Source organism: Bombina bombina, chromosome 1 (assembly GCF_027579735.1).
Source record: "Bombina bombina isolate aBomBom1 chromosome 1, aBomBom1.pri, whole genome shotgun sequence".
In the NCBI taxonomy this organism is placed as follows: domain Eukaryota; kingdom Metazoa; phylum Chordata; class Amphibia; order Anura; family Bombinatoridae; genus Bombina; species Bombina bombina.
In genome coordinates, this window is record NC_069499.1 from 188611529 (window position 1) to 188626571 (window position 15043).

Below are 15043 nucleotides of genomic sequence, written 5' to 3' on the forward strand. Positions count from 1 at the left end.
TCTGTGGGATACTTTTACTTGCACTTAATAACTTTACAGCTGTCTTGATTTGTACATCCAGAAAGATTAACTCTATACATACCTAATTGTAGGCTCATCTAAAGCTGTTACATATGCTACTTACTGAGCTTTAAGTATATTTCTAGCTCAATCTTGAAGTTGTTCAATTTTTTCTATTATTAATCTCGCTCTGTTCTTTAACCCATTCATACCATTATTTATTTCTGGGTTAAGTTTCATCAGAGCTACAAAACTGGTATTGCATATTTTAGTTTTTTAAAACAGATACATTAGAGATATATCTTACAAAAACAGTGAACATCTCAGCAGTTAATCGGTCCATCCAAGAGAGTGGTATCTCCATTAGGACATTTTTGATTGCTTAGTGATTAAATTGGCCTTACAGGACATAGATCTGATGGCATCTCACTTAAATCACATGCTTCCAAACTATTGTGCTAGATCAAAAGATTTAAAGGCTCACATAATAGACGCCTTAATATGTCCGTCCATCAGAGTTTTGTCTAGCATACCTGTTTCCAATAGTCATAACTCGGATCAAACAGGAGTCAGCATATTACAGCTGTTTCTACAAGAGCAGTTTCAACATTGTTGTGTAACGCAAGCTTTTTAGCCTCACCGCAAAACTCGTAATGGCTGCGCTATGGAAGTCTCATTTTACGAGTGCGGGACTGACGTTGTGTTACAGGCTTAAAGGCTTGCGGTACAACTATACCGACAAGACTTGTAATGGCTGCGTTGCTGTTTTAACGCTGAAATTACCATTTTTTCAGCGTTAAAACACGAACGCACAACTCATAATCTACCTGTCTGTAATTATATGCAGACTCTGCTTATTCTGGACATGGATTTACAAATATCTACTGTGTACCTGTTAGTTTATATCTGCTGCTTCTTTAATCCGTATGGCCGTATGACTAAATATGTGTATATGCTTATGTACATGTATATACTACATCTGATGTTTATGTCATGTATAGATTTAATATACTTTATTTAGACTGTTACCTATGTATAAGTTTATACATTTTAGAATAAAACAGGAAAAATAGTTTGGATATCTGGACTGATGCTTCTTGTCCTTTAAGAGATCAAGAGTTTTGTTCTGTGTGAAACAGAGTCCTCCTTATTGACCAGAGGTCTTATCTCATGTTGCCAAAGATCCTTCAGAGGCAGCAACCTTTATAAAAGGATTTGGAGGATAGGGGAATAATTAATTCCAGTACCTGTGTAAATTTGGGATCAATAGTTTTTACCCCAATCTGTTCCTTGTCCAAAGAGATTCACAGTCTTGTCTTAACATCCCTAAATATATTGGTCAGGGTTTCCACTTGTATAACAGGAACAGTCCTCACTGTTTTACAGTCAGTTTATTGCTATTATAGACCTCAGGAATTCATATCTTTACATCCCTATACACAGGGATCACTTTCAGTCCCTGAGGTTTGTATATCTGCAAAAAAATGCCAGTTTGACACTTTGCGATTGGATACAATCTTGCCGGTGATCAGAATTCAGGACATTTTCTGTTGCTCCATATCTGGATGACATACGAGTGCAAGCTTATTTCCTATCACTAACTATTGCTCATACTCACAAGCTTCTGCCTTCTTTCAAGACCATGGTTGGAGATTCAGTGTACTTAAAAGCTCCTGATATCCTCTTATAAGGGTAGCATTTATAGGAGTCATAATAGACTCAATCAATCTTCATGAATCTAGTTCCTGATGGAATTTTGCAACATAAAGATTGAGGATTTGTCGCTCACTACATAGAGCTACATTCCATTGGTACCTCAGTGCATGGAGGCAGTGGGTCTTACAGTAACTGCTTCAGACGCAGTTCCTTCTGCCCCTCTTCACTTGAGACCCCTTTAATTGGCTATGCTATCTCAGTGGTCAAATCATTATCTACATTTGGATCAACAGATTGCTTGAATTTCTCTGTCATACAATCTTTTTCTTGAGGACACAAAGTCTGTCTTTGACCCTTGGGTCATCCTTTCTTAATCAGTCTTAGTGTATTGTGCTGATGTACACCAGTCTCTCAGGCTAAGGGGCAGTCTGGGTTTCCTGAAGAGTGCAAGGAGTTTGGTATCCTCTAGAGGCAAGGTTACCAATCAACATTCTGGAACTTCGAGCGATCTTCAGTGATTTTCAACCCTGCCCTCTATTGAAGGAGGAAAAGTGTATTTATTGGCCTAAATAAATTATCCAGGAGGGGTAACTGCTGTCCACTGACCATGCAGGAAGTGTCTAAAACACTGTATTTGGCAGAGAATAATCATTGCTCCTTATTGGCAATTCACATACCGGATGTGAACAACTGGGATGTGGATCATCTCAATCGGTCCATCCGAGAGAGTGGTATCTCCATTAGGACATTTTTGATTGCTTAGTGATTAAATTGGCCTTACAGGATATAGATCTGATGACATCTCATTTAAATCACATGCTTCCAAACTATTGTGCTAGATCAAAAGATTTAAAGGCTCACATAATAGATGCCTTAGTATGTCCATCAGAGTTTTGTCTAGCATACCTGCTTCCAATAGTCATAACTCTGATCAAACAGGAGTCAGCGTATTACAGCTCTTTCTACAAGAGCATTTTTAACATCATAGGTTTTTTAAAAATTAAGCATCTTTGAAACAGATTTGCAAAACTGCAACATGGTCGTCTCTGCATACTTTTTTCAGATTTTATCGCTTTGATGTTTTGCTTTTTTCGCAAACAGTGTTTGGCAGGAATAACCTTCAGGCCGCAGTGTCGGATAAATAGTAACTGAATTGCCAGAAAAATGTCCCACTCTTTCCGTAACATAGACCATCTGCTTGGGTATTAATCCCATATGTTATGGAGGACTGTGGACCATCATCATTTTACAAAAGAAAACAAAATTTATGCTTACCTGATAATTTTTTTTCTTTCGGAATTTTGGGAGACTAATGTAACTATTAGTTATATTGTAGCTATCTTAGGGTTTATTTATCAGGTAAGTATTTAGTTTTAAATAGGAATAATTTAATTAATTGCAGTAATTTTATTTAGATTTATTTAAATTATATTTAAGTTAGGGGGGTGTTAGGGTTAGACTTAGGTTTAGGGGTTAATACATTTAATATAGTAGCGGCGACGTTGTGGGCGGCAGATTAGGGGTTAATAAATGTAGGTAGGTGTCGGTGATGTTAGAGACGGCAGATTATGGGTTAATAAAATTTAACTAGTGTTTGCGAGGCGGGAGTGCGGCGGTTTAGGGGTTAATACATTTATTACAGTAGCAGCGATGTCCGGTCGGCAGATTAGGGGTTAAAAAATTTATTATAGTGTTTGCGATGGGGGGGGGGGCGCGGTTTATGGGTTAATAGGTAGTTTATGGGTGTTAGTGTACTTTTTAGCACTTTAGTTAAGAGTTTTATGTTATGGCGTTAGCCCATAAAACTCTTAACTACTGACTTTTAAATGGTAGGAGTCTTGACAGGAGAGGGTGTACCGCTCACTTTTTCCAAGACTCGTAATACCGGCGTTAGGAAAATCCCATTGAAAAGATAGGATACACAATTGACGTAAGTGGATTTGCGGTATGCTCGAGTCGTGGAAAAAAAGTGAGCGGTACACCTGTACCTGCCAGACTCGTAATACCAGTGGGCGTTAAAAAGCAGCGTTGGGACCTCTCAACGCTGCTTTTTAAGGCTAACGCAAGACTCGTAATCTAGGCGATTGATATTTGAATATAAAATAATTAGTTATGTAAAGTAAAACAAATTTGCAATATACTTTTTTTTATTATTTGTTTGCCAATTATCAGAGCTGGAAATGTCCACTGCATACTTCTCAAGACTAATACTTTTTTCTAACGGACTTTAACAGACTGCAAAACAATGCATTTTATACTAGCATAATGACCCTGCTTAGTCTTGTCAGATGCATGGGCTCCTCAAAATGGGGTGACGTAGTGGGTGGAGTTTGGTTATTAAAAATAATTGCAGCAAACAAGATGTAAATGTTGTTAAATAAAATGTTTAGACTTGACTGATATGTTTTTATATAGCAAGACAACAGAAATATCTTTATTAACAGCAGAAGCATTTTAGGATTGTGATCACTGGAAACACGTGCTGACAATAACAGCCAAGGTTCAGAAATCGCTATCTGCCGAAAAACAAAGTGCAAGATTGTGATCAAACCCAGTGTTTAATACAGGAGATAACTATATTTATTTCTCCATTTTAGATATGGCTGTTGCCAAGATGATGTAACAGTTGCCAATGGACCAGATTATGAAGGATGCCCACAGTATTATAGTGATGGAAATGCTGGCAGGAACCAGAGAGCTGACCCTGGGGTATATATCTAAGCCTTCATTTATTATTTTGGTTTATTTTCTTTTTGCCTGCTATTTGTACAATTTTTGATACTTTTGATATTTAGGAAATGCTTTGTTCCTCTCTTTTATTTCTGTCCTCCCTCTCAAGAACCAATCTTAATATTACCATTCCAACGTAAACATGGCGACTTTATTCTTCAGCACATTAAATTCAAAATTGTAAACAAATCCTCAAGCGAGGACGCTACTATGTATGGTTACTTGGTCTCATAGCACCATTATTAAAGTGAATGTAAACTTTGAGGAATGTGTGCCTGGTTTTTAATAATCCTATTAAAAACAGGGGCACTTTCATTCATCAAAGTTTACATTTTAGCCGTTTTGTTAAAATACTTACCTTTTCTTCTTGCAAAGCCGGAGCAGCGCTTCCCCCGCCCGTTGCTCGTCTCTTCATAGGTCAGAAATGAATACTCTGGCTGCCTCCAATCACGGCATGGCCTCAGGCAATGTTTACTCTGGGGGGAAAGCCCTGATTGAAGGAAGTTGGATTTGTCATTGCTGACGTAAGGAGCGACGGGCGGGGGAAGTGCTGCTCCAGCTTTGCAAGAAGAAAAGGTAAGTATTTTAACAAAACGGCTAAAATGTAAACTTTGATGAATGAAAGTGCCCCTGTTTTTAATAGGATTATTAAAAACCGGGCACACATTCCTCAAAGTTGACATTCACTTTAAATATATCTCTTAAATTAATAGTAAATCTTTCAGGATCTAATACCAGGGCTGATTTTACACCTATAAAAAATAAGTGATTGAGCTCCACTGTTGGTAAGCTACACCTTTGAATCTGACTTTGCCTGCTATGGTCTATATATTACGAGTGGTGCGCTAACTGAAGTGCGCAAGTGATATGGGCTATTTTGTTGCTCTTTGCGTCTGACAGAAACAGTGAACGTATGATGATCTGAAAGTACGTCTGGTTAACATGACTCCAGAGCTCTTATTCACTGTTACACTAGACAAAAAAGTTGTACAAAAAAACATAAAAAATACATTTAACAGTACAGTTACACTCATATTAACACTGTCTGCTAAAAAAAATATAATAAAATAGTTATAAGGGCTCAAAGATTTGAGGTATGCATTTACAGACATATATATATATACACACAAACACATAAATACATATATATATATATATATTTATATATATATATATATATATATATATATATATATATATATATATATATATATATATAAAAACATATAGACATATATATGAGTGCACTGGAGCCCTTTGCAGTCAAGTAGCTAAAAACATGAAAAATATTATTTTCACAGAGGTAAAAAGTATATTAATAAAACAGTGTTGGTTATGCAAAACTGGGTAATATAGAGGGATTATCTATCTTTTTAAACAACATTTTTTGGGGTAGACTGTCCATTTAAGATAAATATTTAATAATGGTGCTATGCACCTGAGTAACAAGATATAATGAATCAATTTTTCTCATTTTTAGTCAATTGGAATCTACACGTATGTAAATAAAATACATGTATTGCAAGAGTGCAGCCTGTGGTTCTTCTTTTGTGTGCTGAAGATAAAAACATACTATTACATATTAACCCCTTCGAAGTGCATGACGAGGCTCTCGTCATGTAGAGGGATTGCCGATCAAATGCCGTTTTTGTCTATCACCCTCACTACAGGCTTGTTGGTGGCCAAGTGGGCGGTAGTCCCATACTTCATGGGTACGTGTTGACATCATAAAAGGCCTAAGGCAGGATTCATCGGTAGCTGCTAGGGAGCTGGATGGGGGGGGAGATTTTTCTAACCCGTCAATGGCATCTCCTATATCAGCTACAAAGCTCCAATATTGCTCATTTGAAAGAGAAAAGCATGCTCTTTCAAATGGTGGTGATCTTCAAGTAAGCAGCATGAAAAAAAGTTCATGTCTACAAACAACAATATTATAAAAGCATAAAAGAGGAGGAATGCTCTTGACTGCTAATAGATAGAGGGTGAGCCTATTAACTGACAATGCATTGTCTCAAAATTTCTTTATAAATACCGGGTGTATGTGGGGTCAAATGTGTATAATTATACCCAATCAGGAACACTCCATTACAGAAAAAATTACTGCTGTACATCGGCATAGACATTCATACTGGCAAATAGGGCTGTACTCACATGTGATTTCTGCCTGCCCTGCCAGTGTCTTCGTCTTGTTCCCAGCCACAAGCAGCATTAACCACTACTGCAAACCGTGTCTCCAGTCAACGGGGGTCGTTCCTGTGGTGTGTGGCCTTCAGCGGTCCGTGACGTCACACACCCGGTAAAAATGAAAATGCTGGCTCCAATACAAATGTTAAACAGCTCAACAGGAACCCAAAAAATTTAATTAAATTGAGAAAAGTCCTGAAGGGATCCCCATCGCTATATTAGCCACAAATTACAAGAAAATGACTTCTTAAAAACTTCCATCTTTATTAATAACAAAATAGAAAATTCCAAACAGCAGAGTAGTTTGTAAAAACACCTAATGAGACCTGCAGGCAGGCAGTCTTATGTTTTAAAATAAACAGGTCTCATTAGATGTGTTACTGCCTACTTTGCTGTTTGGAATTTGCTATTTTGGTATAAATAAAGATGTAGTTTTTATGTAGTCATTTTCTTGGAATTTATGTCTACAGACCTTTTCTTTCTAATGACACAGTGAGTCTACAGATCATCTAATTACTATTGGGAATATCACTCCTGCCCAGCAGGAGGCGGCAAAGAGCCCTCCAACCCCAGTCATTCTCTTTGCCTACGTTAGAGTAAGGAAGTGGTAAAGTTAGGTGTCTGGAAAGATTCTTCAATCAAGATTTTATTATTTTATTTGCAGTACTAGTATGTGCTGTTTTTTCCTCCAGTGTGTAGCTGTAGTCCATTTCAGTCTCTTCAGTAGAGCATTGGTGGCTTTTAAAGGGACAGTCTAGGCCAAAATAAACTTTCATGATTCAGATAGAGCATGTAATTTTAAACAATTTTCCAATTTACTTTTATCACCAATTTTGCTTTGTTCTCTTGGTATTCTTAGTTAAAATCTTAACCTAGGAGGTTCATATGCTAATTTCTTAGACCTTGAAGCCCACCTCTTTCAGATTGCATTTTAACAGTTTATCACTACTAGAGGGTGTTAGTTCACGTATTTCATATAGATAACACTGTGCTCGTGCACGAGAAGTTATCTGGGAGAAGGCACTGATTGGCTAGACTGCCAGTCTGTCAAAAGAGCTGAAAAAGGGTCAGTTTGCAGAGGCTTAGGTACAAGATAATCACAGAGGTTAAAAGTATATTAATATAACTGTGTTGGTTATGCAAAACTGGGAAATGGGTACTAAAGGGATTATCTATCTTTTAAAACAATAAAAATTCTGGTGTAGACTGTCCCTTTAAGCAAAGGGAACTTGTGGGACATAATTCTCACTGCGCCTCCCTCATATTTAAATAAAAGTTGCTGCCCTTATTATTATTTTCCACAGGTCCATGTGAGGGAAAGGACCCCTCAAACCTAGTGAGCTGCCTTGCTGCCAGGCAGATTTTATTGAGGTAAGTGCTAACTTTATTTTCTTAAACAGCTTTAAGGAAAAAACATGGCACTTTACTATTTCCCTGACAGGTATACTTAATACATTACTCCTAGTGTTTTAAGGGGATTATGATGGCAGTTTTGCAGCACTGGGGACTTGAGGAAATTTGGCTTAGTTTTGGTGGTTTTATTAACGTTTTTTTATTAAAATGTCGACTGAGACGTTATATTTGACACGCCCATGATGGGTGGGGCTTGTGTGGCGGTAAAAACTATCTGTTGCGCACTTCTTATTCTCTTACTTCCTGTATTTGGAGGAGAGATATCTGCATCTTGCCGTTTTTTTAGTTAAAACTGATATTTGTTAGCCTGACATTATTGAAGTAGCTTTAATATGGATTATGTTTTTTCTTTCACATATACTACGTTATCCTGGAAGGTAGGCACCTCAGCAAAACTGCAGCTGAGGTGTAGAGGTTGTTTGAGGCGTTATTTAGGTCTTTTATATTTCATATGTATATCTTTGGAAAAAAAAGCAGTAACGTTTTTTGCATTTAATCAAAAAATATAACGGTTTCGTTTTTTGCATTGCATTAAAAAGAAAGCAGTTTCGTTTTAAAATTTAAAGAAAGAGTAACGTTTTTTTTCTTTATTAATTTTGTTTATAATTAAATTATTTAATTATTTAATTTATTCTGTTAAGATGGACATAGATTACAGATGTCCTTTATGTTTGAATGTTAATATTGAACCACCAATCCCTTTTTGTTCCTCATGTGTTGAGAGAACATTCATTTTTAAGGATAGACTTTTTGAGCCTATATTGTCTGGGACAGATGCTGTCCAGGACTTCTGACAATGTTTCTCCTCAGGTGTCCCAAATTTTAGTACCCATTAATACAGTGCACTGCGCTTCCTCTCAAGCTCCGTCTGGGGTCTCTTTGCAAGATATTGCTTCCCTCATGTCTTCTGCAGTTTTTGATGCCTTGTCTGTCTTTCCCATGCTACAGGGAAAGCTCAAGAGGAAGTCTAAAGAATCAGTGAGTAAGGTGACTCATTTGTGGCTATTCCGAATATTCCCTCTCATAGATCTGATGAGGAGGATAGATCTGAGGTTGAGATCTCAGATTCTGACAGTGTAATCCCTTCTTCTGATGCTGAAGTTGTATCCTTCAGGTTTTAGCTAGAGCACCTCTGTTTACTACTCAAGGAGATTTTGGCTACTCTGGACGACTCTGACACTACTGTTGTTGTCAACCCTAAAAAGTCTATACCAGTCATACCAGATTGGGCTACAGGAATTATTGTTAAGGAATGGGAGAAGCCGGGTATTCCTTTTTCTTCTCCTATTTTTAAGAAGATGTTTCCCATTGATGACTCTATTAAGGAGTCTTGTCAAACGGTCCCCAAGGTGGAAGGGGCAATTTCCACTTTAGCTAAGAGAACTACAATTCCCATAGAGGATATCTGTTCTTTTAAGGATCCTATGGATAAGAAACTGGATTGCCATTCTGGCTCGCAGAGCCTTATAGTTGAAATCTTGGTCTGCAGATGTGTCGTCTAAGTCTAAGCTTTTGGCTATTCCTTACAAGGGTAAGACCTTGTTTGGCGCAGCTTTGGCTGAGATTATTTCTGATACTACAGGAGGAAAAGGACATTTCCTCCCTCAGGATATGAGAAATAAGCAGAAGAGACGTCAGAGTAATTTTCGTTCTTTTAGAAACTTCAAGGGTAAACCATCCAAGCCTTCCTGGAGACCCATCCAATCTTGGAATAAGGGAAAGCAATCCAAGAAGCCAGCTAATGATCAAAAGTCAGCATGAAGGGTCTGCACCCAATCCGGGACCGGATCTTATGGGGGGGCAGACTTTCCTTTTTTTGCTCAGGCTTGGGTTTGAGATGTTCAGGATCCTTGGGCGATTGACATTGTGTCCCAGGGATACAAACTAGAATTCAATAACTTTCCACTAAGGGGCAGATTTCTTCTCTCAAGATTATCTGTCGACCAGATAAAAAGAGAGGCGTTCTTAGGTTGTTGTCAGGATCTATCCAAAATGGGGGTGATAGTTTCTGTTCCAGTTCAGAAGCTGGGTCTGGGATTTTACTCCAATCTGTTGGTGGTTCCCAAGAAAGAGGGAACCTTCAGACTAATCTTGGATCTCAAGAGTCCAAACAAATTTCTCAGAGTACCGTCCTTCAAAATGGAAACTATTTGTTCCATTCTTCCTTTAGTTCAAGAGGGTCAATTTATGACAACAGTAGATTTAAAGGATGCGTACCTTCATGTTCCCATCCACAGGGATCATCACAAGATTCTGAGATTTGCTTTTCTCCACAAACACTTCCAATTTGTGGCTCTTCCTTTTGGTCTTGCTACAGTTCCCAGAATTTTTCAAAGGTTCTGGGATCTCTGTTGGCAGTGCTCCGGTTACAGGGTATTGCAGTGACGCCTTATCTGGACGACATTCTGGTTCAGGCCCAGTCTTTTCATCTAGCAAACTCCCACACGGAGATGCTCTTATCCTTCCCTGTTCTCTCATGATTGGAAGGTGAGTCTGGAAAAGAGTTCCTTAATTGCATCTACAGGGTAGTCTTATTGGGAACCATAATAGATTTCATTTAGATGAAGATATTTCTGACAGAGGTCAGAAAATTTAAAACTTTCAATGCTTGTCTGGCACCTCAATCTTCTCCTCAGCCATCAGTGGCTCAATGTATGGAGGTAATCGGTCTGATGGTAGCCGCTATGGACATCATCCCGTGTGCTTGTTTCCACCTCAGGCCTCTGCAGTTATGCATGCTCAGGCAGTGGAACCGGGATTATTCGGATCTATTTCCGCAAATTCATCTGGGTCAGATGACAAGAGATTCTCTTCCTTGGTGGTTGTCTCAGGATCATCTCTCCCAGGGTACCTGTTTTTGCAGACCCTCCTGGGTGATTGTGACAACGGATGCTAGCCTACTCGATTGGGGAGCAGTCTGGGGCCTTTTAAGGGCTCAGGGGAGAGGATTCTGTTCTTCCCATAAACATTCTAGAGCTGAGAGCAATCTTCAATGCTCTTCTGGCCTGGCCTTAGTTAGCTTCAGCCCGGTTTATCAGATTTCAATCAATCAACATATCTTCAGTGGCTTACATCAATCATCAGGGAGAACTCGGAGCTCCTTGGCCATGTCAGAGGTGTCCAAGATTATTCAGTGGGCGGAAACCCACAACTGCTGTCTATCTCCGATCCACATTCCAGAAGTGGACAATAAGGAAGCGGATTTTCTGAGCAGACAGACCTTCACCCGGGGGAATGGGAACTTCATCCGGCAGTGTTTTCCAACTTGATTCTCAAATGGGGACAGCCAGATCTAGCTCTTATGGCATCTTGTCAGAATGCCAAGCTCCCGAGGTACAGGTTAAGGTCCAGGGACCCTCAGGCGGTACTGATAGATGCTCTGGTGGTTCATTGGAATTTCAGTCTAGCATACTTATTTCCTCCGTTCGCTCTCTTTCCTCGGGTCATTGCTCGAATCAAACAAGAGAGGACGTCGTTGATTCACATTGCTCCGGTGTGGTCTTGCAGGATTTGGTATGCAGACCTGGTGGAGATGTCATCTTGTCCACCTTGGAGACCTTCTACTTCAGGGGCCCTTCCTTCATCCAAATCTAGTTTCTCTGAAGCTGACTGCTTGGAGATTGAATGCTTCATTTTATCTAAGCGTAGATTTTCAGAGTCAGTCATTGGGACCATGATTCAGGCTCGTAAGCCTGTGACTAGAAAGATTTACCATAAGATATGGCGTAAATATCTGCATTGGTGTGAATCCAGAAGCTACTCTTGGAGTAGAGTTTGGATTCCTAGATTCCAAGATGGCTTGGAGAAGGGTATATCGGCAAGCTCCTTAAAGGGTCAAATATCTGCCCTTTCTATTTTGTTACATAAACGTCTGGCGGATGTACCAGACGTGCAATCGTTCTGTCAGTCCTTGGTCAGAATCAGGCCTGTGTTTTATCCGGTTACTCCTCCCTGGAGTCTTAATCTAGTTCTTAAAGTTCTTCAACAGGTTCCGTTTGAGCCTATGCATTCCTTAGATAATAAATTATTATCTTGGAATGTTTTGTTTCTGGTTGCTATTTCATCTGCTTGTAGAGTTTCAGAGCTCTTGGCATTACAGTATGAGTCTCCTTACCTTTTTTTTTATTCGTTTAAGATAGTTTTGCGTACTAAGTTAGGGGTTCTCCCTAAAGTGGTTTCAGATCGGAACATTAATCAGGAGATTGTTGTTGCTTCCTTGTGTCCTAACCCTTCTTTTCAGAAGGAACGTCTGCTGCACAATCTGGACGTGGTGCGTGCATTGAAATTCTATTTACAGGTGACTAAGGATTTTTGTCAGTCTTCTGCTCTGTTTGTGGTTTTCTCTGGAAAACGTAAGGGGCAGAAAGCTACGGCTACTTCTTTTTCTTTGTGGCGGAAGAGTATCATTCGCTTGGCCTATGAAACTGTTGGACAGCAGCCTCCTGAGAGAGTTACGGCTCTTTCTACGAAGGCTGTTTCCTCTTCCTGGGCATTAAAAAATGAAGCTTCTGTGGAACAGATTTGCAAGGCTGCAACTTGGTCCTCTCTTCACACTTTTTCTAAGTTCTTTAAATTTGATACTTTTGCCTCAGCTGGGGCTTCTTTTGGGAGAAAGGTTCTTCAAGCAGTGGTGCCTTCCGTTTAGGCTCCCTGTCTTGTCCCTCCCTTATCATCTGTGTCCTCTACCTTGGGTATTGATTCCCAATAGTAATTAGATAATCCTTGGACTCACTGTGTCATTAGAAAGAAAACAAAATGTATGCTTACCTGATCAATTTATTTCTTTTCTGTAATTTAGTGTTTTGTTTTTTTTGTACTTTAGTTTATTTTATTTTATTGTATTTAATTGTATTTAGTTTAGGGATTAAATTTAATTGTAGTGTAGTGTTAGGTGTAATTGTAACTTAGGTTAGGTTTTATTTTACAGGTAAATTTGTCTTTATTTTAACTAGGTAGTTATTCAATAGTTAATAACTATTTAATAACTATTGTACCTAGTTAAAATAAATACAAACTTGCCTGTAAATAAAAATAAACCCTAAGGGAAGATACTGTCAGAATGCAAACCAGAAGATCCTTAGACATCAGAATCAATTAAGAAACCAGGTTCTCTAGACAGACTACCCCGCAGGTGCTCAAACTCTTCTTATTCCTTTCTCTCCCTCTCCTCTTCTCCTCTTCTCCAGAGGTTCTCTTTTCACTACGTTTCCTCTTATCTATATTATAAATGCAATTGATCGTTAAGGAAGTCTTTTCATGTTCAACATAAGAAGCCAGAGGGCCAATATGTATTATCCCTAAGTACCAACATTGTATGCAGTACCACCGTCTCATATCTGTTATGTGGTGATCGCTTAATATGTATTGTTCAGTTATGTGATGTATTCTAACTATATTCTGCAAATGTTCTGTTTGGCAAATGTTGAGACTTCTTTGACAATAAAAATATTTACAATTAAAAAATAAACCCTAAGCTAGCTACAATGTAACTATTAGTTATATTGTAGCTAGTTTAGGGTTTACTTTATAGGTATTTAGTTTTAAATAGGATTAATTTATTTAATTGTAGTAATTTTATTTAGATTATTTTAAATTATATTTAAATTAGGGGGGTGTTAGGGTTAGACTTCGGTTTAGGGGTTAATAACTTTATTATAGTGGCGGCGACGTTGGGGACGGCAGATTAGGGTTAAATAAATAAAATGTAGGGTTCGTCGATGTTGGGGGCAGCAGATTAGGGGTTAATAAGTATAATGTAGGTGGCAGCGGTGTCCGGATCGGCAGATTAGGGGTTAATAATATAATGCAGGTGTCGGGGGCGGCAGATTAGGGGTTAATAAGTGTAAGATTAGGGGTATTTAGACTCGGGGTTCATATTAGGGTGTTAGGTGTAGACATACATTTACTTTCCCCATAGGAATCAATGGGGCTGCGTTAGGAGCTGAACGCTGCTTTTTTGCAGGTGTTAGGTTTTTTTTCAGCCGGCTCAGCCCCATTGTTTCCTATGGGGAAATCGTGCACGAGCATGTTTAGCCAGCTCACCGCTACCATAAGCAGCGCTGGTATTGAGGTGAGATGTGGAGCTAAATTTTGCTCAACACTCACTTTTCTGCAGCTAACGCCGGCTTTCAGAAAACTCGTAATACCAGCGTTGTCTTAAGTGAGCGGTGAGAAAAAAAGGCTTGTTAGCACCGCACACCATTACTGACAAAAACTCGTAATCTAGCCAAAAGTTTGTTCTACTCTTTGAATCGAACTGAACAGGGCACACATCATATATTTATTGTTTTTGAATTTTTTTGTATTTCCTTAAAATAACCACCACCAGATCTTTTAAGAAATCATTTGTATTATATATAAATAGATAGAGAACATTTGTACAGATTATTCTACAATTAAGGTTTTTTTTTTTCATTTTGTATTTAATCTACTTATTTGTTTAGATGCCTTCTGATGAATGTAGAACTTCCCAGTATGGATGCTGCTTTGACAATGCCAACAAAGCGTCTGGCCCTAATGGAGAAGGATGCAGGAGCAAACCTAGTCAATGTGAGTACTATACTTTCGATCATGCTTTTGTGATATTTTATTTTTAGAAAACATATGACTAAAAAATCACTAATACCTAGATTACGAGTTTTTTCGCTAAACAGGGTGTGAAACTAACACCAAAAAAGTTGTGTAATTTCACTTTGCCAGTTACTGAAAAGCCTCCTTGTGCGTGTGATATGGTGGCGTTAAGTTCCATACCGCACAAAATCCAAGGGCTGCTTTGACGCTTTCCCCATAGACATCAATGGGGAGAGAGTGTTAGAAAAAAAACTAACACTGGAAGTGCGGAATAAAAAATCTCTGTAACGCAACCCCATTGATCAAAAACATGTAGTGGTGACCCAATTACACAAAGTGTATACTAGATAGCATTCCTCACCATTATAATCACTCAGAGTGTAGTATTTATTAATAGTTGAAAATGTATTCTTGGGTAGCACTTATGAATATACATGAAATTCCCAAAAAATGGGAAGATAAGAAAGGACAGTTAAAACATGAGCTTTAT

At 38.5% G+C, this 15043-nt stretch overlaps 1 protein-coding gene across 1 annotated transcript in view; it reads left to right on the plus strand.

Moving 5' to 3' along the window:
* The window catches only part of PAPLN (papilin, proteoglycan like sulfated glycoprotein), a 517238-nt gene that overhangs the window by 215921 nt on the left and 286274 nt on the right, over window positions 1-15043 (plus strand). Inside the window, 2 exon segments of the mRNA XM_053697785.1 lie at window positions 4254-4365; window positions 14427-14532. Coding sequence (XP_053553760.1) covers window positions 4254-4365; window positions 14427-14532 — 218 coding nt within the window.